This window comes from Carettochelys insculpta, chromosome 25, assembly GCF_033958435.1.
Source record: "Carettochelys insculpta isolate YL-2023 chromosome 25, ASM3395843v1, whole genome shotgun sequence".
NCBI classification, from domain to species: domain Eukaryota; kingdom Metazoa; phylum Chordata; order Testudines; family Carettochelyidae; genus Carettochelys; species Carettochelys insculpta.
In genome coordinates, this window is record NC_134161.1 from 7792658 (window position 1) to 7806896 (window position 14239).

At 49.5% G+C, this 14239-nt stretch overlaps 1 protein-coding gene across 4 annotated transcripts in view; it reads left to right on the plus strand.

The window, feature by feature from the left end:
- The window catches only part of POU2F3 (POU class 2 homeobox 3), a 59619-nt gene extending 52356 nt beyond the window's left edge, over window positions 1-7263 (plus strand). For all 4 annotated transcript variants that reach the window (XM_074976877.1, XM_074976876.1, XM_074976878.1 and 1 more), the window contains 3 exons: window positions 2166-2232; window positions 4354-4486; window positions 5726-7263. In XM_074976877.1, the coding sequence (XP_074832978.1) occupies window positions 2166-2232; window positions 4354-4486; window positions 5726-5765 (240 nt within the window). In that variant the 3' untranslated portion in view covers window positions 5766-7263. The remainder of the gene's footprint in view (window positions 1-2165; window positions 2233-4353; window positions 4487-5725) is intronic.
- Window positions 7264-14239: the final 6976 nt, after the last annotated feature.

A 14239-nucleotide genomic window follows, 5' to 3' on the forward strand; every position in this document is an offset into this window, starting at 1 on the left:
ATTGCCAGCCTGCGGCATTGCAGGCGGGAGCAAAATGTTAAGGCAGACACTTCTGTAGTTGGGTTGATGCATGCTGCCTTTTGTCGTGTCATGTAGTACAGACAAAGCCTCACCTCAATATTGAGCCCATAGGCAGGGCTACTCGGCATCATGCTTTTCCCTCTCATCATCATCATCATCGATAACCGTGGGCTCAGCGCCCGCTGGTATCTGATGCCTCTCTCGCTATTTCCTTCCATCTTTCACTATCCAGTGCAGAGTGTCTTAGTTTCTGTAGGTTAGCTCCGCACCAATCTACTACATCATCTATCCATTCTCTGTGGGGTCTGCCTCTCCTATTTGAGCCATCTAATATGCCGAATACTAGGGTCTTGGTTTTTTGTTCATCATTCATTCTGCAAATATGTCCATATACTTGTGGCTTCTGTTTTATAACCTTCTGCAGCAGGTTCTCTTTCGGCTGTATCTTCCTATATAATTCCTCTTTGGTGACCTTCTGCATCCATCCTATTCTCAGAATCTTTCTATAACAGCTATTCCCTCTACACTAGGTTAAGTCTCTCCCAAAACCAGATAGCTTTGCAAGCTATTGGCTCAGGGAATGCCTACACAACTGAGGTGGGCATACCTGTGCTAGTTTTATGCTAGGTAGCTCAGTTTCCAGAGAAGTCACCTGAGCACACTCTTGGCTCAGGAGTAATTACCTAGGGTCTCAGACTATCTTGTACTGCACTCCTCCTTACAGCACTTATCTTTAAAACCTTTCCATGAAAGAGGAGTAGCTAATTTCATCATCTCTAAATGCATGCTGCATCCTGCCTCAGGCAAAGACAGGGAGCACAGCTGGTCAAAACCCATGAAAAAATGTCAGACAGTTTTTCATTGGCACATATGTTTGTATCTAAAAAATTCTCCACTGGATGGTGAAGCCAGTCAGAGAATGGACAAAACAAAACAAAAAATCATTGAATGTTTGCAAAAACTTGTGCATGTTGGTTTTTGTTTGAACATAAACAAGCAAACAGCCCAATGCCAAAGCTTACAATACCCTCACGCTTCAGGGCATAAGCCAACTTTTAATATTAGGGCTTAGGAAGAAATTTTTCCAAGGGACAAATTGTCCCCAAATTGTAGGTTTTCTTGCACCTTCTTCCAAGGCATCTGATGTTGGCCATGACTGGAGAAGGTCTAGATTACCCCTGGATTTGATTTGTTATGGCTGGGAGCAGAACCCCTAATACAGTGGCCGTGTATGTAGATTTTATGGACTATGATGGGTCGGAGAAGGCTCTCCTGCTTTCCTTTGGTTAAGGAGGCTGCCCCTGCCTGTCTTCCTCTTCTGTCAGAGGGTTCCAAATGGTGGGTGGCAAACAGGTGGCAATCCCAGTATCGCTCGCTGGAAACCCCTGGTAAGCTGCCTTGTTGTGTGGTGCTGGTTCTCTGCCTGGTTTCCAGCTGAGACAAACAGATGCTTTGCCAGGGTGGGGAGAAAGTGAAGAGTAGAGGAACCTGGGAGCCTGGTTTTCTTCTCACTTATGCGAGTGTGACTCAAATAATTCCAGTGAACTCAACAAAGCTGTGCCTCTGCGAATAACAACAGTGTTACAACGTGTTTTGTCAGTGTAATTGATAGACATCCAGGCCAAGAGCTCACAGCTTTTTGGAAAAGAACAGAACGTTCATCATATGCAAGGCGGCTTAAAAAAAAGTAAACGCTTTCCAAACATGATGCATCCGTGCAAGCAACCGCTGTAGTACCACCGCAGCCTTGTGTGAGTGGGGAGCAGCTAATGGGAGAGGGAGATGTCTCTTCCAAGATCTGCTTTGCCGTGTGGGAAAGCTTGAGAGCCCTGGCCTGAGAGAGAGAGAGAACGTCTGAGTGAGAAAGACAAAGGGATTGATGTCTACACACGCAGAGTCCAGTGCACTGCCTGTGGGAATGGTGTGCCTCCACTGAAATACCAATGGAACCCTCTGTGGGAATCTGACCTGTGTCTGGATAAGAAATCTGTGTGGGTGTGAGCACACTAGACTAAGGGATTCCTGTGGGAATGGGAGGTGTGTGCATGACTGTGTGCACTGTGCCGGGAATGGCACTCCAGGCTCTTGGTTTTTAGTAAGAACAATGTGTCACTTGCTGACTGTTGGTCTCTGTTCTCTTCCAGGTGTCTACCTCAGGGTCCCTGGCCCCTCTCTCAGTCAATCCAATGCACAGTACCATGCCTGGGACAGGTGAGCCTGGCTGGAAGGTTGAGACCTCTCCTCTTTCCTTCACTGATATCGAATTCCCTCTGGCTCTACCCCCAGTCAGTACTGACACCTTCTGTTGGTCTGAAGGTGTTTTGACATTTGCAGCTGACCCTAACTGGGGTCCTAGGCTGAGCATAATTAGCGACCTGACACATCCAATTCGGCAGTGAGGAGCACAGATGGTGGAATCTGTATCTTCACTGTGGCCAAGAAGCAGAAATCCCCCTGGGGGAATATTCCGTAAATGCTGATATGATGGGTTGGAAGGGAGCCGAGCAAAGCCCTGGATCCAAACACTCCAGAACTTGGAGGAGAGTTGGCCCCGACTGTAGCTATTCCTCGTCCTGTGCTGCGAGTGTAAACTCTTTGGTGCAGGAACTGTCTGTTCCGTGTCCGTGCAGTGCCTAGGACAATGGCTCCTGCTCCGTGACTAGAGCACCTGGATGCCATGCTGATCATTATAATAGGGCAGGGATGGCCAACCTGTGGTTCTCAGGCCGCATGCGGCTCTTTGGTCAATGAAACGTGGCTCCTGCTTAGAGCTGCACACTGGAGCTGTGTCTACACGTGCACGCTACTTCGAAGTAGCGGCACTAACTTCGAAATAGCGCCCGTCGCGGCTACACGCGTCGGGCGCTATTTCGAAGTTAACTTCGACGTTAGGCGGCGAGACGTCGAAGTCGCTAACCTCATGAGGGGATCGGAATAGCGCCCTACTTCGACATTCAACGTCGAAGTAGGGACCGTGTAGACGATCCACGTCCCGCAACGTCGAAATTGCCGGGTCCTCCATGGCGGCCATCAGCTGGGGGGTTGAGAGATGCTCTCTCTCCAGCCCCTGCGGGGCTCTATGGTCACCGTGGGCAGCAGCCCTTAGCCCAGGGCTTCTGGCTGCTGCTGCGGCAGCTGGGGATCCATGCTGCAGGCACAGGGTCTGCAACCAGTTGTCGGCTCTGTGGATCTTGTGTTGTTTAGTGCAACTGTGTCTGGAAGGGGCCCTTTAAGGGAGCAGCTTGCTGTTGAGTCCGCCCTGTGACCCTGTCTGCAGCTGTGCCTGGCACCCTTATTTCGATGTGTGCTACTTTGGCGTGTAGACGTACCCTCGCAGCGCCTATTTCGATGTGGTGCCGCGCAACGTCGAAGTTGAACATCGACGTTGCCAGCCCTGGAGGACGTGTAGACGTTATTCATCGAAATAGCCTATTTCGATGTTGGCTTCACGTGTAGACGTAGCCTGGGAGTGCTTACCACCACTCTGTGCACGCAGCCCAGCTTGGAGGGAGAAGCACATGGAGGTGGTGGTGGTGAGTCCCCAGCATTGGGTTAGAGTGCGGGGGGCAGGGGCGGGGGATAGGGGTGCCTGGCTCTGGGGGATGGGAGGGAGAGTAGGTTAGAGCAAGAGGCTGAAGATACCTGGCTCTGAAGGAGGAGAGTCGGGGGCTGGCAGTGCCTGGCTCTGGGGAAGGGGAAGGGCACTGAGCCAAGTATTATATATTTATTTTTAATCTACCTGTCCCTATATCCCTATATATATTTTATATCTATATATGGGTAACTAGATAGATGAAAGTAAATATATAATAGGTGGCTCTTTGCACTGTATCCACGGCTATTCTGGCCCCTCCCTACTGTAGGGGCGCAAGTCTCTCTGTGCTAATGTGGAGGGCTTGGGAGCAAGATTCATATCCCCAGCATGGGAGTTGTAAAATTACTGCTGCTGCCCTCTCCCAGCATCTCCCCCTCCCGTTGACTCACTTCCTTCAGTTCAATCCCCCAAAGCAACTCCCTTTCCTCCCACCTGCCCTGCCACTGCCTCCAAGCCCTGGCAGAGTGTTTTGGGCTGGGAACATGCTCCACAGGGCGTGTCCTTGAAGGAAGATGCTGGCATCTCTTCAGCAGTGTCCTGGCAGATCCTGCACTGGAGGAACCATGTGCTGCAGTAGCTGTGCTTTGCTGCAGGGAGAATGCTCCCTTCCCCAACCTCTTGTGTAGGGGTACATCAGCCAGGAGCACAATTAACATGCTTTTGCTGTTACAGCAAGCCAAAGGGTAAGCAGAGTAGTAGAGGAAAGAAGCCTCATTCTTGTCTCTCTTCTGTTGCAGTGACGTCGTCGTGTTCCCCTGGGAGCACCAGCAGGCCTTCCTCACCCGGTCCAGGGCTCCATGCCAGCAGTCCCAATGCATCCCAGAGCAACTCGAAAGCCACAGTGAACTCATCCAGCTTCAACCCTTCTGGGTAAGGAGATGGGAAGAGCCTGGCACTAACACTCAGGGCCCTAGAGAAGAACATTCAGGGCTCATCACACACTGTAGTGACGTACACAAAAAGCAGTCAAGTAGCAGTTTAAAGACTAGCAAAATAGTTTATTAGGTGAGCTTTCGTGGGACAGACCCACTTCTTCAGCCCATAGCCAGACCAGAACAGACTCAACATTTAAGGCACAGAGAACCAAAAACAGTAATCAAGGAGGACAAATCAGAAAAATATGATCCAGGTGATGCTCGCTGTCCTCAGCGTAGGCGTTGGAAACACCAAGTGAGGGGAGTCTGTTCCGTTGGGCTGGTGTCATGTTCATTCTAGGCTGTTTTCTGCTCCTGAACCTAGAGAAAATGCCAGGTTTGCTTGAATTGTCCTGCTAGCAAAAATTCAGCATGTCAGCAAGTACCAGGGCTGGGATGCTTTCCTCCTGGAGGTGAAAGGCGGGGTTGCTTCTAATTTTTTCCCTCTGTGGGTGAAATAAATGTTATGTGCAGCTGTGCACCACCAATAAAAACACAGGCTGCCAGCTGTGGGTGCCTTGCTAATCAGCTGGGCAGCACCTGAATTGTTCTGGGGTGGCTGCCCAAGCACTCAGCTTCCAGGGGACACTGGTGGTAGGTACGGAGAGGGAGAAGGAGAGAGGAAGAGGAGAAGGTTTATTTTGCTGTTGCTCCTGCTTGGAGTCCCTCCTCCACACCCAAGTTGCCATCTCAGGGATTGTCCTATGGTGTCCATTCGAAGTAGTGGTGCTGGCTGGCAGATAGAGCAGAGAGGATGCATTTCCTCTGCCTGGTCTGTCCCTGGCAGATTCTCCATGCTTTGGGAGCAAGTCCTCCTTGTTGTTCCTCATCCCATGGCCTACTATGAACTCAGTGTCTTCCTCCTCCTCCTCCCCCAGCCATGGTTGTGTCTGCTTCCAACCTGCATTGCTCATGACATAAGTTAGCCAAGAGCATGCTGGGTTTTGCAGCAGCAGCTGTGCCTCCTGGCTGGTCTTGTACACCTGAGATGAGGCAGGCTCTAGTGACTCTGCTTGCATGAAATCTAATTGTTAGTCCTTTGGAGCAGACTGGCTTGGCTACAGTGCAGACCACCAGGGTTTTGCTCTGCTGGGTTCAGGGAACTCTTTGATAGAAAATGAAATAATGCTGGGTTCATGTTTCAGGGGAAAGGAAAATAATGGTGCCTGTATGTCTATTGTTTCCCCTATTTCAGATCCTGGTACCGATGGAACCAACCCACTTATCTCCATTGAAGCTATTGCTCCAATCCTGCATAAAGGGAGCTCTAACTTCTAGCTATGGACCAGCTTCTGGGACAAAGTTTAGAGCGATGGCGCCTTCAAAGTGCTGCAGATGGAAGGGCTTGCTTAGAGGATCCAAGCACAGCTGAATGGTTAAGAGAGACTACAGCTATCACCTGAACATCCCAAGAGATTCTCAGCTCCAGCTGGGAAATTTAATACCCTTCCAGCCAGGTTTTAACCAAAAATAAGATCCCTCACTTCGCCCTCCAGCACCTAACACAGTCCATCACCAACGGATAGCTGCAATGCTCTGTAATGCCCAGTGATGGCTATCCTGGAAGGATTTCTATACGACACTCCCACTTCTAGCTCATCTCAGAGTTTCTCGTGAGAAGGGTCTGCCCTGCCATATCTGACCCCCCCCACACACACACATCATAGAATCATAGAAGAGTAGGACTGGAAGGGACCTCAAGAGGCCATCGAGTCCTGCCCTCATGGCAGGCCCAAGCACTTTCTAGACCATCCCTGAAAGCCATCTATCTAACCTCTTCTTAAATAGCTCCAGTGATGGAGATTCTACCACACATCCCAGAAACCCTAAATCAAACTGAGGTTACCATATTCATTTCACCAAAGACCCAGATGTGAACTTCGGTGTCCTATTGACTACCCAGGTCCCTGTCTGAGTGCGTCATTCTCCTTGACTAAATGGGTTTCCTTGGAATGATTCTCCCCTTTTCAAAAGCTCTGGTCTTCCTTTCTTTAAATCTGTACAGACATTTGCCTCTTTACATCCCGTGTCCACCCCCACCCCCGCCTCACCGCCTTAAATAGGCACCTTATTTTAAAGACACTGCTCTGGTAATTGCTCAGTTCTAACCTGCAACCTGAGGCTCTTTTGGAGGCTCTCGCTCTTAGATATCGTGGGTGAAATTCTAGCTCCACTGACGCCTGGGCATTTTTCCTTGTGTGTATTTTGCTTCACTCTTATTTATCTACAGGGCTTTGTGAGCTACCAAACAACACAGCCTCCCTAATTTTGGGGGGAGGGTTGTTGTTCATTGTGCTGAATTATAAACAATGTAAATATCCCTCCCATTCTTTGGGTATGTTCTTCCATTCCTAGGAGGACAGTTTGTATAACACAGGTGTGAATGTTGAGGATTTGATTTTTCTGTGTGTGTGTCGTTTAATTTCATTAAAAACTAAAGTGTAGAAAATCTAACCAATTTCACAGAGTCTCAACAGGGAGATCGTGCTTATTTCACACTCCTCTATCTGAAAGGTGCAGATATTTCATTTTCTGGAATGGAATTCAAACTTGAAACATGGTACAAAGGAGCGAGCTCTTCTATTCATCAGAGTGCCAGTGACATCTGTAGCACTTCAGTGATTTATGCCCTCTGAACATTCTGGCAGAACCAATGTTGATTCTATTTCTTTTTCTGATGTCTGACTGTTATTTTTAGGTAAATGCGAGCTACATTTTCAGAGTAAAAATCCTATTTAATTTGTGGTTTGAGCTATTCTTTTCTTAATTCCATGTCGGGTTTAAAAGCCCCCCTAAAAGTTCTACATTCTAGGGTTGTACCCCACAATGAAAAAATGGATTTTTAGGAGTTCTCAATTGTTTCCGTACATAGATATCAATCCTGCAAACGTTATAAATTTCAGGTGTGTAGTGTGACTGACCAAGTGTAGCTTGATCCTTCTGGAGAGGGAGACAGTGGACAGGGATAAGCCCGCCCACAGCTACAAGATCCCCCTTGAGAGGGGGATCCATTAAAAAAACCACAGTCCCCAAATAAATCTGGGGGACAACTAAAAAGAAAACAGGGATGGGTGTGGAGGTCATATGGCTAAAACAGGGGAGTCAAAAGGGAATACCAAGCAGACAGCCCCAGACAGTGCCCACTGCTGCTCCAAGGTATAGAGGGAGTCAGCGAATGCTGCCCAGAGGAACTCCGCCCAGATTTGTGACCAAGAGTAGCTCGATAGATAGCAAATATGCTTGCCACTGGATGACTGTATTTCTGTTTCCTGAGCAGGAACTGATGCAGAGCAAGCAGGCAGGTGCTGGAGCCAATTAAGTCAGGCTGGCACCTGGATTCAATTAAGAGCTTTCCAGAAGCAATAGAGAAACAGGCTAATCAGAACATCTGCTGGGGCCAATTTGAAAGGGTTCCTGCAGGCAACGTGAAGAGCTGGGAGTGTGGTGGTGTGCTGTGGAACAGCTTGGGAGGGCATGCATACTCAGGTACCAGGAACAAGGGTCTGGGGGGAAAATATGGGGAAGTAGCTGAGGGCTATAGCTATGGTAGTGGAGGAAAGATTACCTTTGGCCATTGCTATTAGAGCCCTGGGTTTGAACCCACAGCAGAGGGCTGGCCTAGGTTCCCCCCACCCTTTGTTATGCCACAGCAGAGATGCTCCTTGAGGGGGAAGAACTAGAGCTAAAGAGGATTCCCAGACTAAATCCATTGACTGGCCTATAATGAAAGTTGTTCAATAGGCTGCAACCCTTGCCTCCAAAAAGAGAGAGAGGTTATGTTGAGGTTCACAGTGAGCCTCCAAGGCATCTCCTAACTGTTTAGAAAAGCAAGACCACCCCTGCCCCTGAGACAAACTGCAGTATATTTGATAGAACCCAACTGTGCATTACAGCACATCTCTGTGGAAATACATTGCTTTCCTGAGATGCAGCCATATCCAAGCCCACCTTGGTGGTGCAGGACTAATGCATATGTGTCTATTTACAAGCTTAAGATTATAAGGGAGACAAAAAGTACTGTTAAGGAGACACCCAATAATTTAAAATCCTACAGAATGCTATGGTGCATGTTGTCAGCTAGAGTATTTTTGAGGCTATAAATCAAATAGCATGGTATGTTTTTATACAGGGAATGTGGTTTTATGATTAATAAAAATTGGCCTTCTGCTTTGCATGTCAGACTGTTAAAAAGCTACTCTGAGGTACTCTAGGCTTAATGTTTTAATTATGTTCATATTAGGTTTGCAATGAAAACAGCTCTTCTGAGTCTTTTATAAAATTTCAGTGAAAAATGTTTGTATTCAAAGAGCAAAAGTCTGCCACGTGAATATTGCAGTCCTGTGCTAATCCTTGAGAACCAGACAGTGACACTAACCAGAAGCTAGCATGAAACAGACTAGCCTAGTTCCACTCTCCCATATGAGGGAGGTGCAAAAGGTAACAAACAGCAGTGATTGTTGAAAAGCCAACATCAGTAAGTTGTTCAATGGGATTTATGCTTTAAATCACACAGACACTTCTGAAATTCCCACATTTAATGAATTATTAGTAACACGGCTGGTTAGCAGGCTTAGACTAACTAGATGCTTTTAAATTTGAATGTCTGAGTATATCTACATAGCAGCTGGAAACCTGAGTATTTTTACCTCCTGAATTAAAAGGCATGATCCTTCTACCATGGAGAAGGGCCACCGCTTTGAGAAGGTATCGGAGGGGTAGCCGTGTTAGTCTGGATCTGTAACAGCAACGAAGGGTCCTGTGGCACCTTATAGAGTAACAGAAAAGTTTTGAGCATGAGCTTTCATGAGCACAGACTCACTTCAAAGTGAGTCTGTGCTCACGAAAGCTCATGCTCAAAACTTTTCTGTTACTCTATAAGGTGCCACAGGACCCTTCATTGCCGCTTTGAGAAAGGAACCGAGAGTATGTTGACAGCCAAGACAGAAGTTATGAGCTGATCTTTCTGGTTGCTTAATGCCTGGTCTTCCCATTCAGTCCCACAGAACTTAGATCGGTTCAGCAGGTTTTGTTTGGTTTGGTTTCTTTAATACACATGCCTTGTGGAATTTACTCATACCCATCCTGTCATAGTGCTCCCCTCGTGGAGACTTTGCAGAATCTCTGGCTGAAACTTGCTTTGGAATACATTATACTATAAAAATTGCAAACATACACCCCCAGGGACTGCTCATGGCTCTTATTCACATACTGGTTTTTGTTTTGTTTCCTACATAATTAGATCACATATAACATTATAAGAAAGTGGTTTATCTGAATCATTTCCAACAGCTTCACAAAAAGTTAGGGCAATCCAGTAGGGTAGAAGGTAACTGTTTTGGCTGCAAAAATATTATTTCTTATTTATTGTATAACCCCCAGCACCTAGCATCCCAACATGGGCCAGAAACCCATAGTGCTAAGTATTGTACAAATGCAGAACAAAAACACACTCCTGAGAAAGAGAGTTCATACAAATCCAACCGCGTACTAAAGGTTTATATTGTGGTAACACCAAGAGGTTAACAGATAAGCATCTTCTTGCGTTAGCACTGCACTGATATGTAGAAAATGACAGCCCCAAAAACCTTACAGCACCCCCTTTTTGAGGTGGAATTTTTGGGGTTGATAGTTCCTCAGTGTGAATGAAGGAATGAGGCAATATCTGACATCAGAAAGTGAAGGTAACTTGTTCTCTGTTTTTACAGCTGTAAAGTAAGATCCATACATGACACCAAGCTAACAAGCAGTGTTTATATTTCACCTGCAACGATTTTACCTGAGTCTGTTCTAAGTTCTACCAATGAATAAGCATTGGAGGGCAGGCTCTGAGAGCTCACAGGAAAACTTGTAAACATATTCAACAAAAACGACATCTTTTTGGTTCCCCATACATGATGAACACAAACTGAAACGCTTGCATGCCACGCTCACATCTCGAGCATTCTCACATACAGCAGGGAAACAAGGACCGCTTATGCTCATCAGGAGAAAAGGTTAAACGTTTCCCTTACATTGTTTATGCAGCATGTGCGACACCTAATGGCACAACAGAGTCGCCAACACAGAGGTTCTTCATAGAGTAAATTTACCAATGTGACAGCTCCGTTTAAACAAAGGCAACTGTGCTGGCTGGGCCAGCTGAGTATGTGGGAAGATGGACGCACACCCAAGGAGCTGACCGAGGGGACCACAACAACAGTATGACCCCGGCTGAGAGATTTGAGTTTATTGACTTTGCAGAAGAGAAGACGGAGGGGTGATTTGATATCATCTTCAGCTTCCTGAAAGGGGGCTCTAAAGAGGATGGAGTGAGACTGTTCTCAGTAGTGACAGACAGCAGGACAAGGAGCATTGGTCTGAAGTTACAGAGGGAGAGGGAGAGGTGTAGGTTGGATATTAGGAAAAATTGTTTCACTAGGAGGGTGGGGAAGCACTGGAATGTGTTACCATAAGAGGTGGTGGAATCTCCATCCCTACAGGTTTTTAAGTCACGGATCGTCATAGTCCTGGCTGGGATGATTTAGTTGGGGTTTGACCCTCTTTTGGGCAGGGAGCTGGATTAGATGACCTCCTGAGGTCCCTTCCAGCCCTAGAATTCTATGATTCTGTGACAAAGTCGTGTGCAAGCGAGATATGAAGAAATCTGGAATTGATCTTTACCAAAAGGGAAAACTTGGCAAGTGATTGTAACCAGGGGTGGCATCATCTCCATCAGGATATCAAAGTCTGTGACAAGTGTGCCTCCTACAGCTTGAAGAGAAAAGAGCTCGCAGGAAGCGAGCAACTTCCAAGCAGGATGCACACATGTGCAATAAGTGCCAAAGACTGAGCTCATCTCCGATTGGATTATTCAGTCAGGTGAGACCTTGCAAACCATCTACATCATATGCTACAATTCCCACCATCTCTTGCAGATGAAAGAATGCCAACATATTTTATGCTAGAGACGTTCAAGTATAAAGGGAAGTAAAGCCTTCATTAAGAGCCCGCGAATAGTCTTTCTATGCTACACAATTACTGGAAATCGAGTAGTACTTAGTATCATCCTAGTATGTTTGGTGCTGTACATACACACACAGCAAATACAGTTTGTTGTCTGATAAGCTCAGGCCTTATGTCACAGCTGATCCCCACTCTGATACTGAGTGCAGAAGGTGGGGGCCCTCAAGAGACCTTAAAAATACCTTGCCTCAATAGGCTTCTCCTTAAAAGCTTCCCAAAGTCAGATTCCCTGACCCTGGCAGGTAGCTGCCACCACCCAAATGAGAAAACCACCACTTTAAAACCGAGGTAGACATACTTGGGATGGCTCCCTATGTGGCAACCCCAAGCTCTGACTCCTCCCTTAGGAGAGAGCTTGAAAACAAAGAGGAAGAAATTAAGCTGCAGTCCGATAGTTGACCTTTCAGTCTTAGACATGCATATACACAGACCCTTCTCTAGGACACAGGAATCAAATCATTGCATTCAAAAAAGGTGACTTATTAACAAAAAACAATTATAATTATAATTGGAGATGCCTCTCCTAGAGCGGGAAGGAACGTCGGGAGGTTATCTAGTCCAGTCCCCTGCCTCCTTGGCAGGACCAAGCACCAACCCTGACATCTATTTGCCCCAATCCCTAAATACCCTCCTCAAGGATTGAACTCATGCCCCCTACCTGAACTTTCCTACTGCTCCCCTGCCTGCTCCCTTCCCCAGACACCTCTCATGGACTGGGGCACCCCAAAACTGGAATGCCACTTTTCAGCTATTCGTGACTCTTCAAGCTCTGGCAAAGAGGGGGAAACATAGGAAGCCCCAGCGGGTGAGGTGGGGTGGGGGCAGGCAGGGTCCGCAGGTGCAGGAGAAGCTCAGTAGACCTTGCTCTGCTGTGCCCTACTGAGATGAAGGACCATTCATGGGTCCCACTGACTTCTTGGCTCCCTGTCACTGCTAAGTTGCCAGCTGCTGCCTCCTCCTGGCCCAGGCTAGCTCGACCGCTGCCTGGCCTTGCTCTCAGCGGAAATAGGGCTCCTTGTTTTCAACACAACCTCATGAAACCTGGAGGGACCTGTGGGAAACCCCCCGTGGCTGCAAGCAGGTGCTCGCGCTGCCGGTGCCAGAGCATGGCCGGAAGCCAGTCGCCCGGCAGGAACGCTTGGGTGGGGCAGGGAGTTTGAACAAGTGAGCGACCAGCCCTCACCGGTGCCCGTCAGCCTGATGGGGCAGGTACCAGCCCAAGGGCCGGAGCTCGCTCGTGGGTCCACCTGTCCTTCTCCTGGATCCTGTGAAAACAGCAGCCCCTCTGCCCGCCCCCAGGAGGGACACGTTCCCACTGCTCCACCCCTGCCTCCCTCCCCCGGCCCCCGCCCTTCTGCACCCCACCAGCTGGGTTTGAGCCCCTCTCTCGAGCGGCGCTGGGGCAGAGGGCCCCTCACTTCCCAGCCGCGGGCAGCAGGAAATCCAGCCAGCCGGCCGGCAGGCGCACTGGGGGACCCCCTCCCAGCTCGCCCGGCCTGGGTCTGTGCAGCCGGGGCGCTAGTTCCCGGCACCCCCCACGCCTCCCGGTGCGGGCCCCTCCTCCCTTGCTGCCCAGCTGGGCTTCCCATCCCCGCCGGCAGCTGCCCAGGGGAACCTGCGTCTGCCCCGCCCCTGCTGCCGCCTCCCTCCAGCGCCGAGCCCCAGCAGGCGAGCGGCGTCCGCAGGCGCAGCGCTGGACAGGCGGGTCCCGGCAGGTAACAGCGGGGCTGCCGGGACTCCCCGGCCGTGGGTGGAGGCAGGGCGCTTTGCCCGCCCCCCAGCGGCTCCCCTGCGTGTCCCGGCTGGGAGCACCGCCGGGGCGGGGGTGTGAGTCCCGCGGGGACAGCTGCTGCTCTCCCCCTGCCCCTGGGCTCCGAGGCCTGGCCCACTTGGGCCCCGGGGTGGAGCCAGCAGGGCGTGGGATCCCCGTGTGCCTGCCCGCCAGCCCCGCGCACACACGTCCCCTTTATCCCCCTTCAGTGGGCCTGCTCCTCCCCAGAGCATTCCCAGGCTCCCTCCCCGCCGCTGCTTCTCACCCCCCAAGCCACAAAGCATCCCCAGCTGTGAGAGCTGCCGCTCATGGACTTGCATGCAAGTGGGGAGCTCTAGATGCGGGGTGTAACAGGCTGGCTTTGCCTCCTATTGATGAGCTGAGCTGAGAGCGATGAACTCCATAAAACACGTGTCGCTTTGGTATGCTCAGGGTACCAGTGCTGGGCACCTGGTGTCCGTGGTGGTAGAGTGTCAGCTGTTCTTGTGGCCAGGATCACCTCCATATGCTAGGTGCATTGCAGTTCCGAACAGCAGGGACCCCAGCTCCTAAGCCCCGTTCCCTGCGAAAGATACTCTCTGACAGACCTGCAGCCATGTGTTGAGCACTTGGCTCTGCCATGCACTCAGGGGCAGCAAAGTGGTCAAGGCATGGTCCAAGCAGGGAGCTGGATTTCGTGCCTCCATGCTGCCTGTTTGACTTGAGCCAAGGGGCTGCTGGGAGGCAAAGAGGTTTGTGGAACCTCTTGAGGTGCCAGTAACCTGAACCGGCATGTGAAGAGGCAAGTAGGCACAGTGGCCACCATAGGGGACAAAAAGGTTTGGTGTGCTGAAAAAAGTACAGGGCTGAGGCTGGCTCGAAGGGGAGCCAAAAGATGGAGGTCTGTTAGGTGGGTCACTTCACCAGTAAAGCTCTTCCGCTATCCATTCTAGGAGG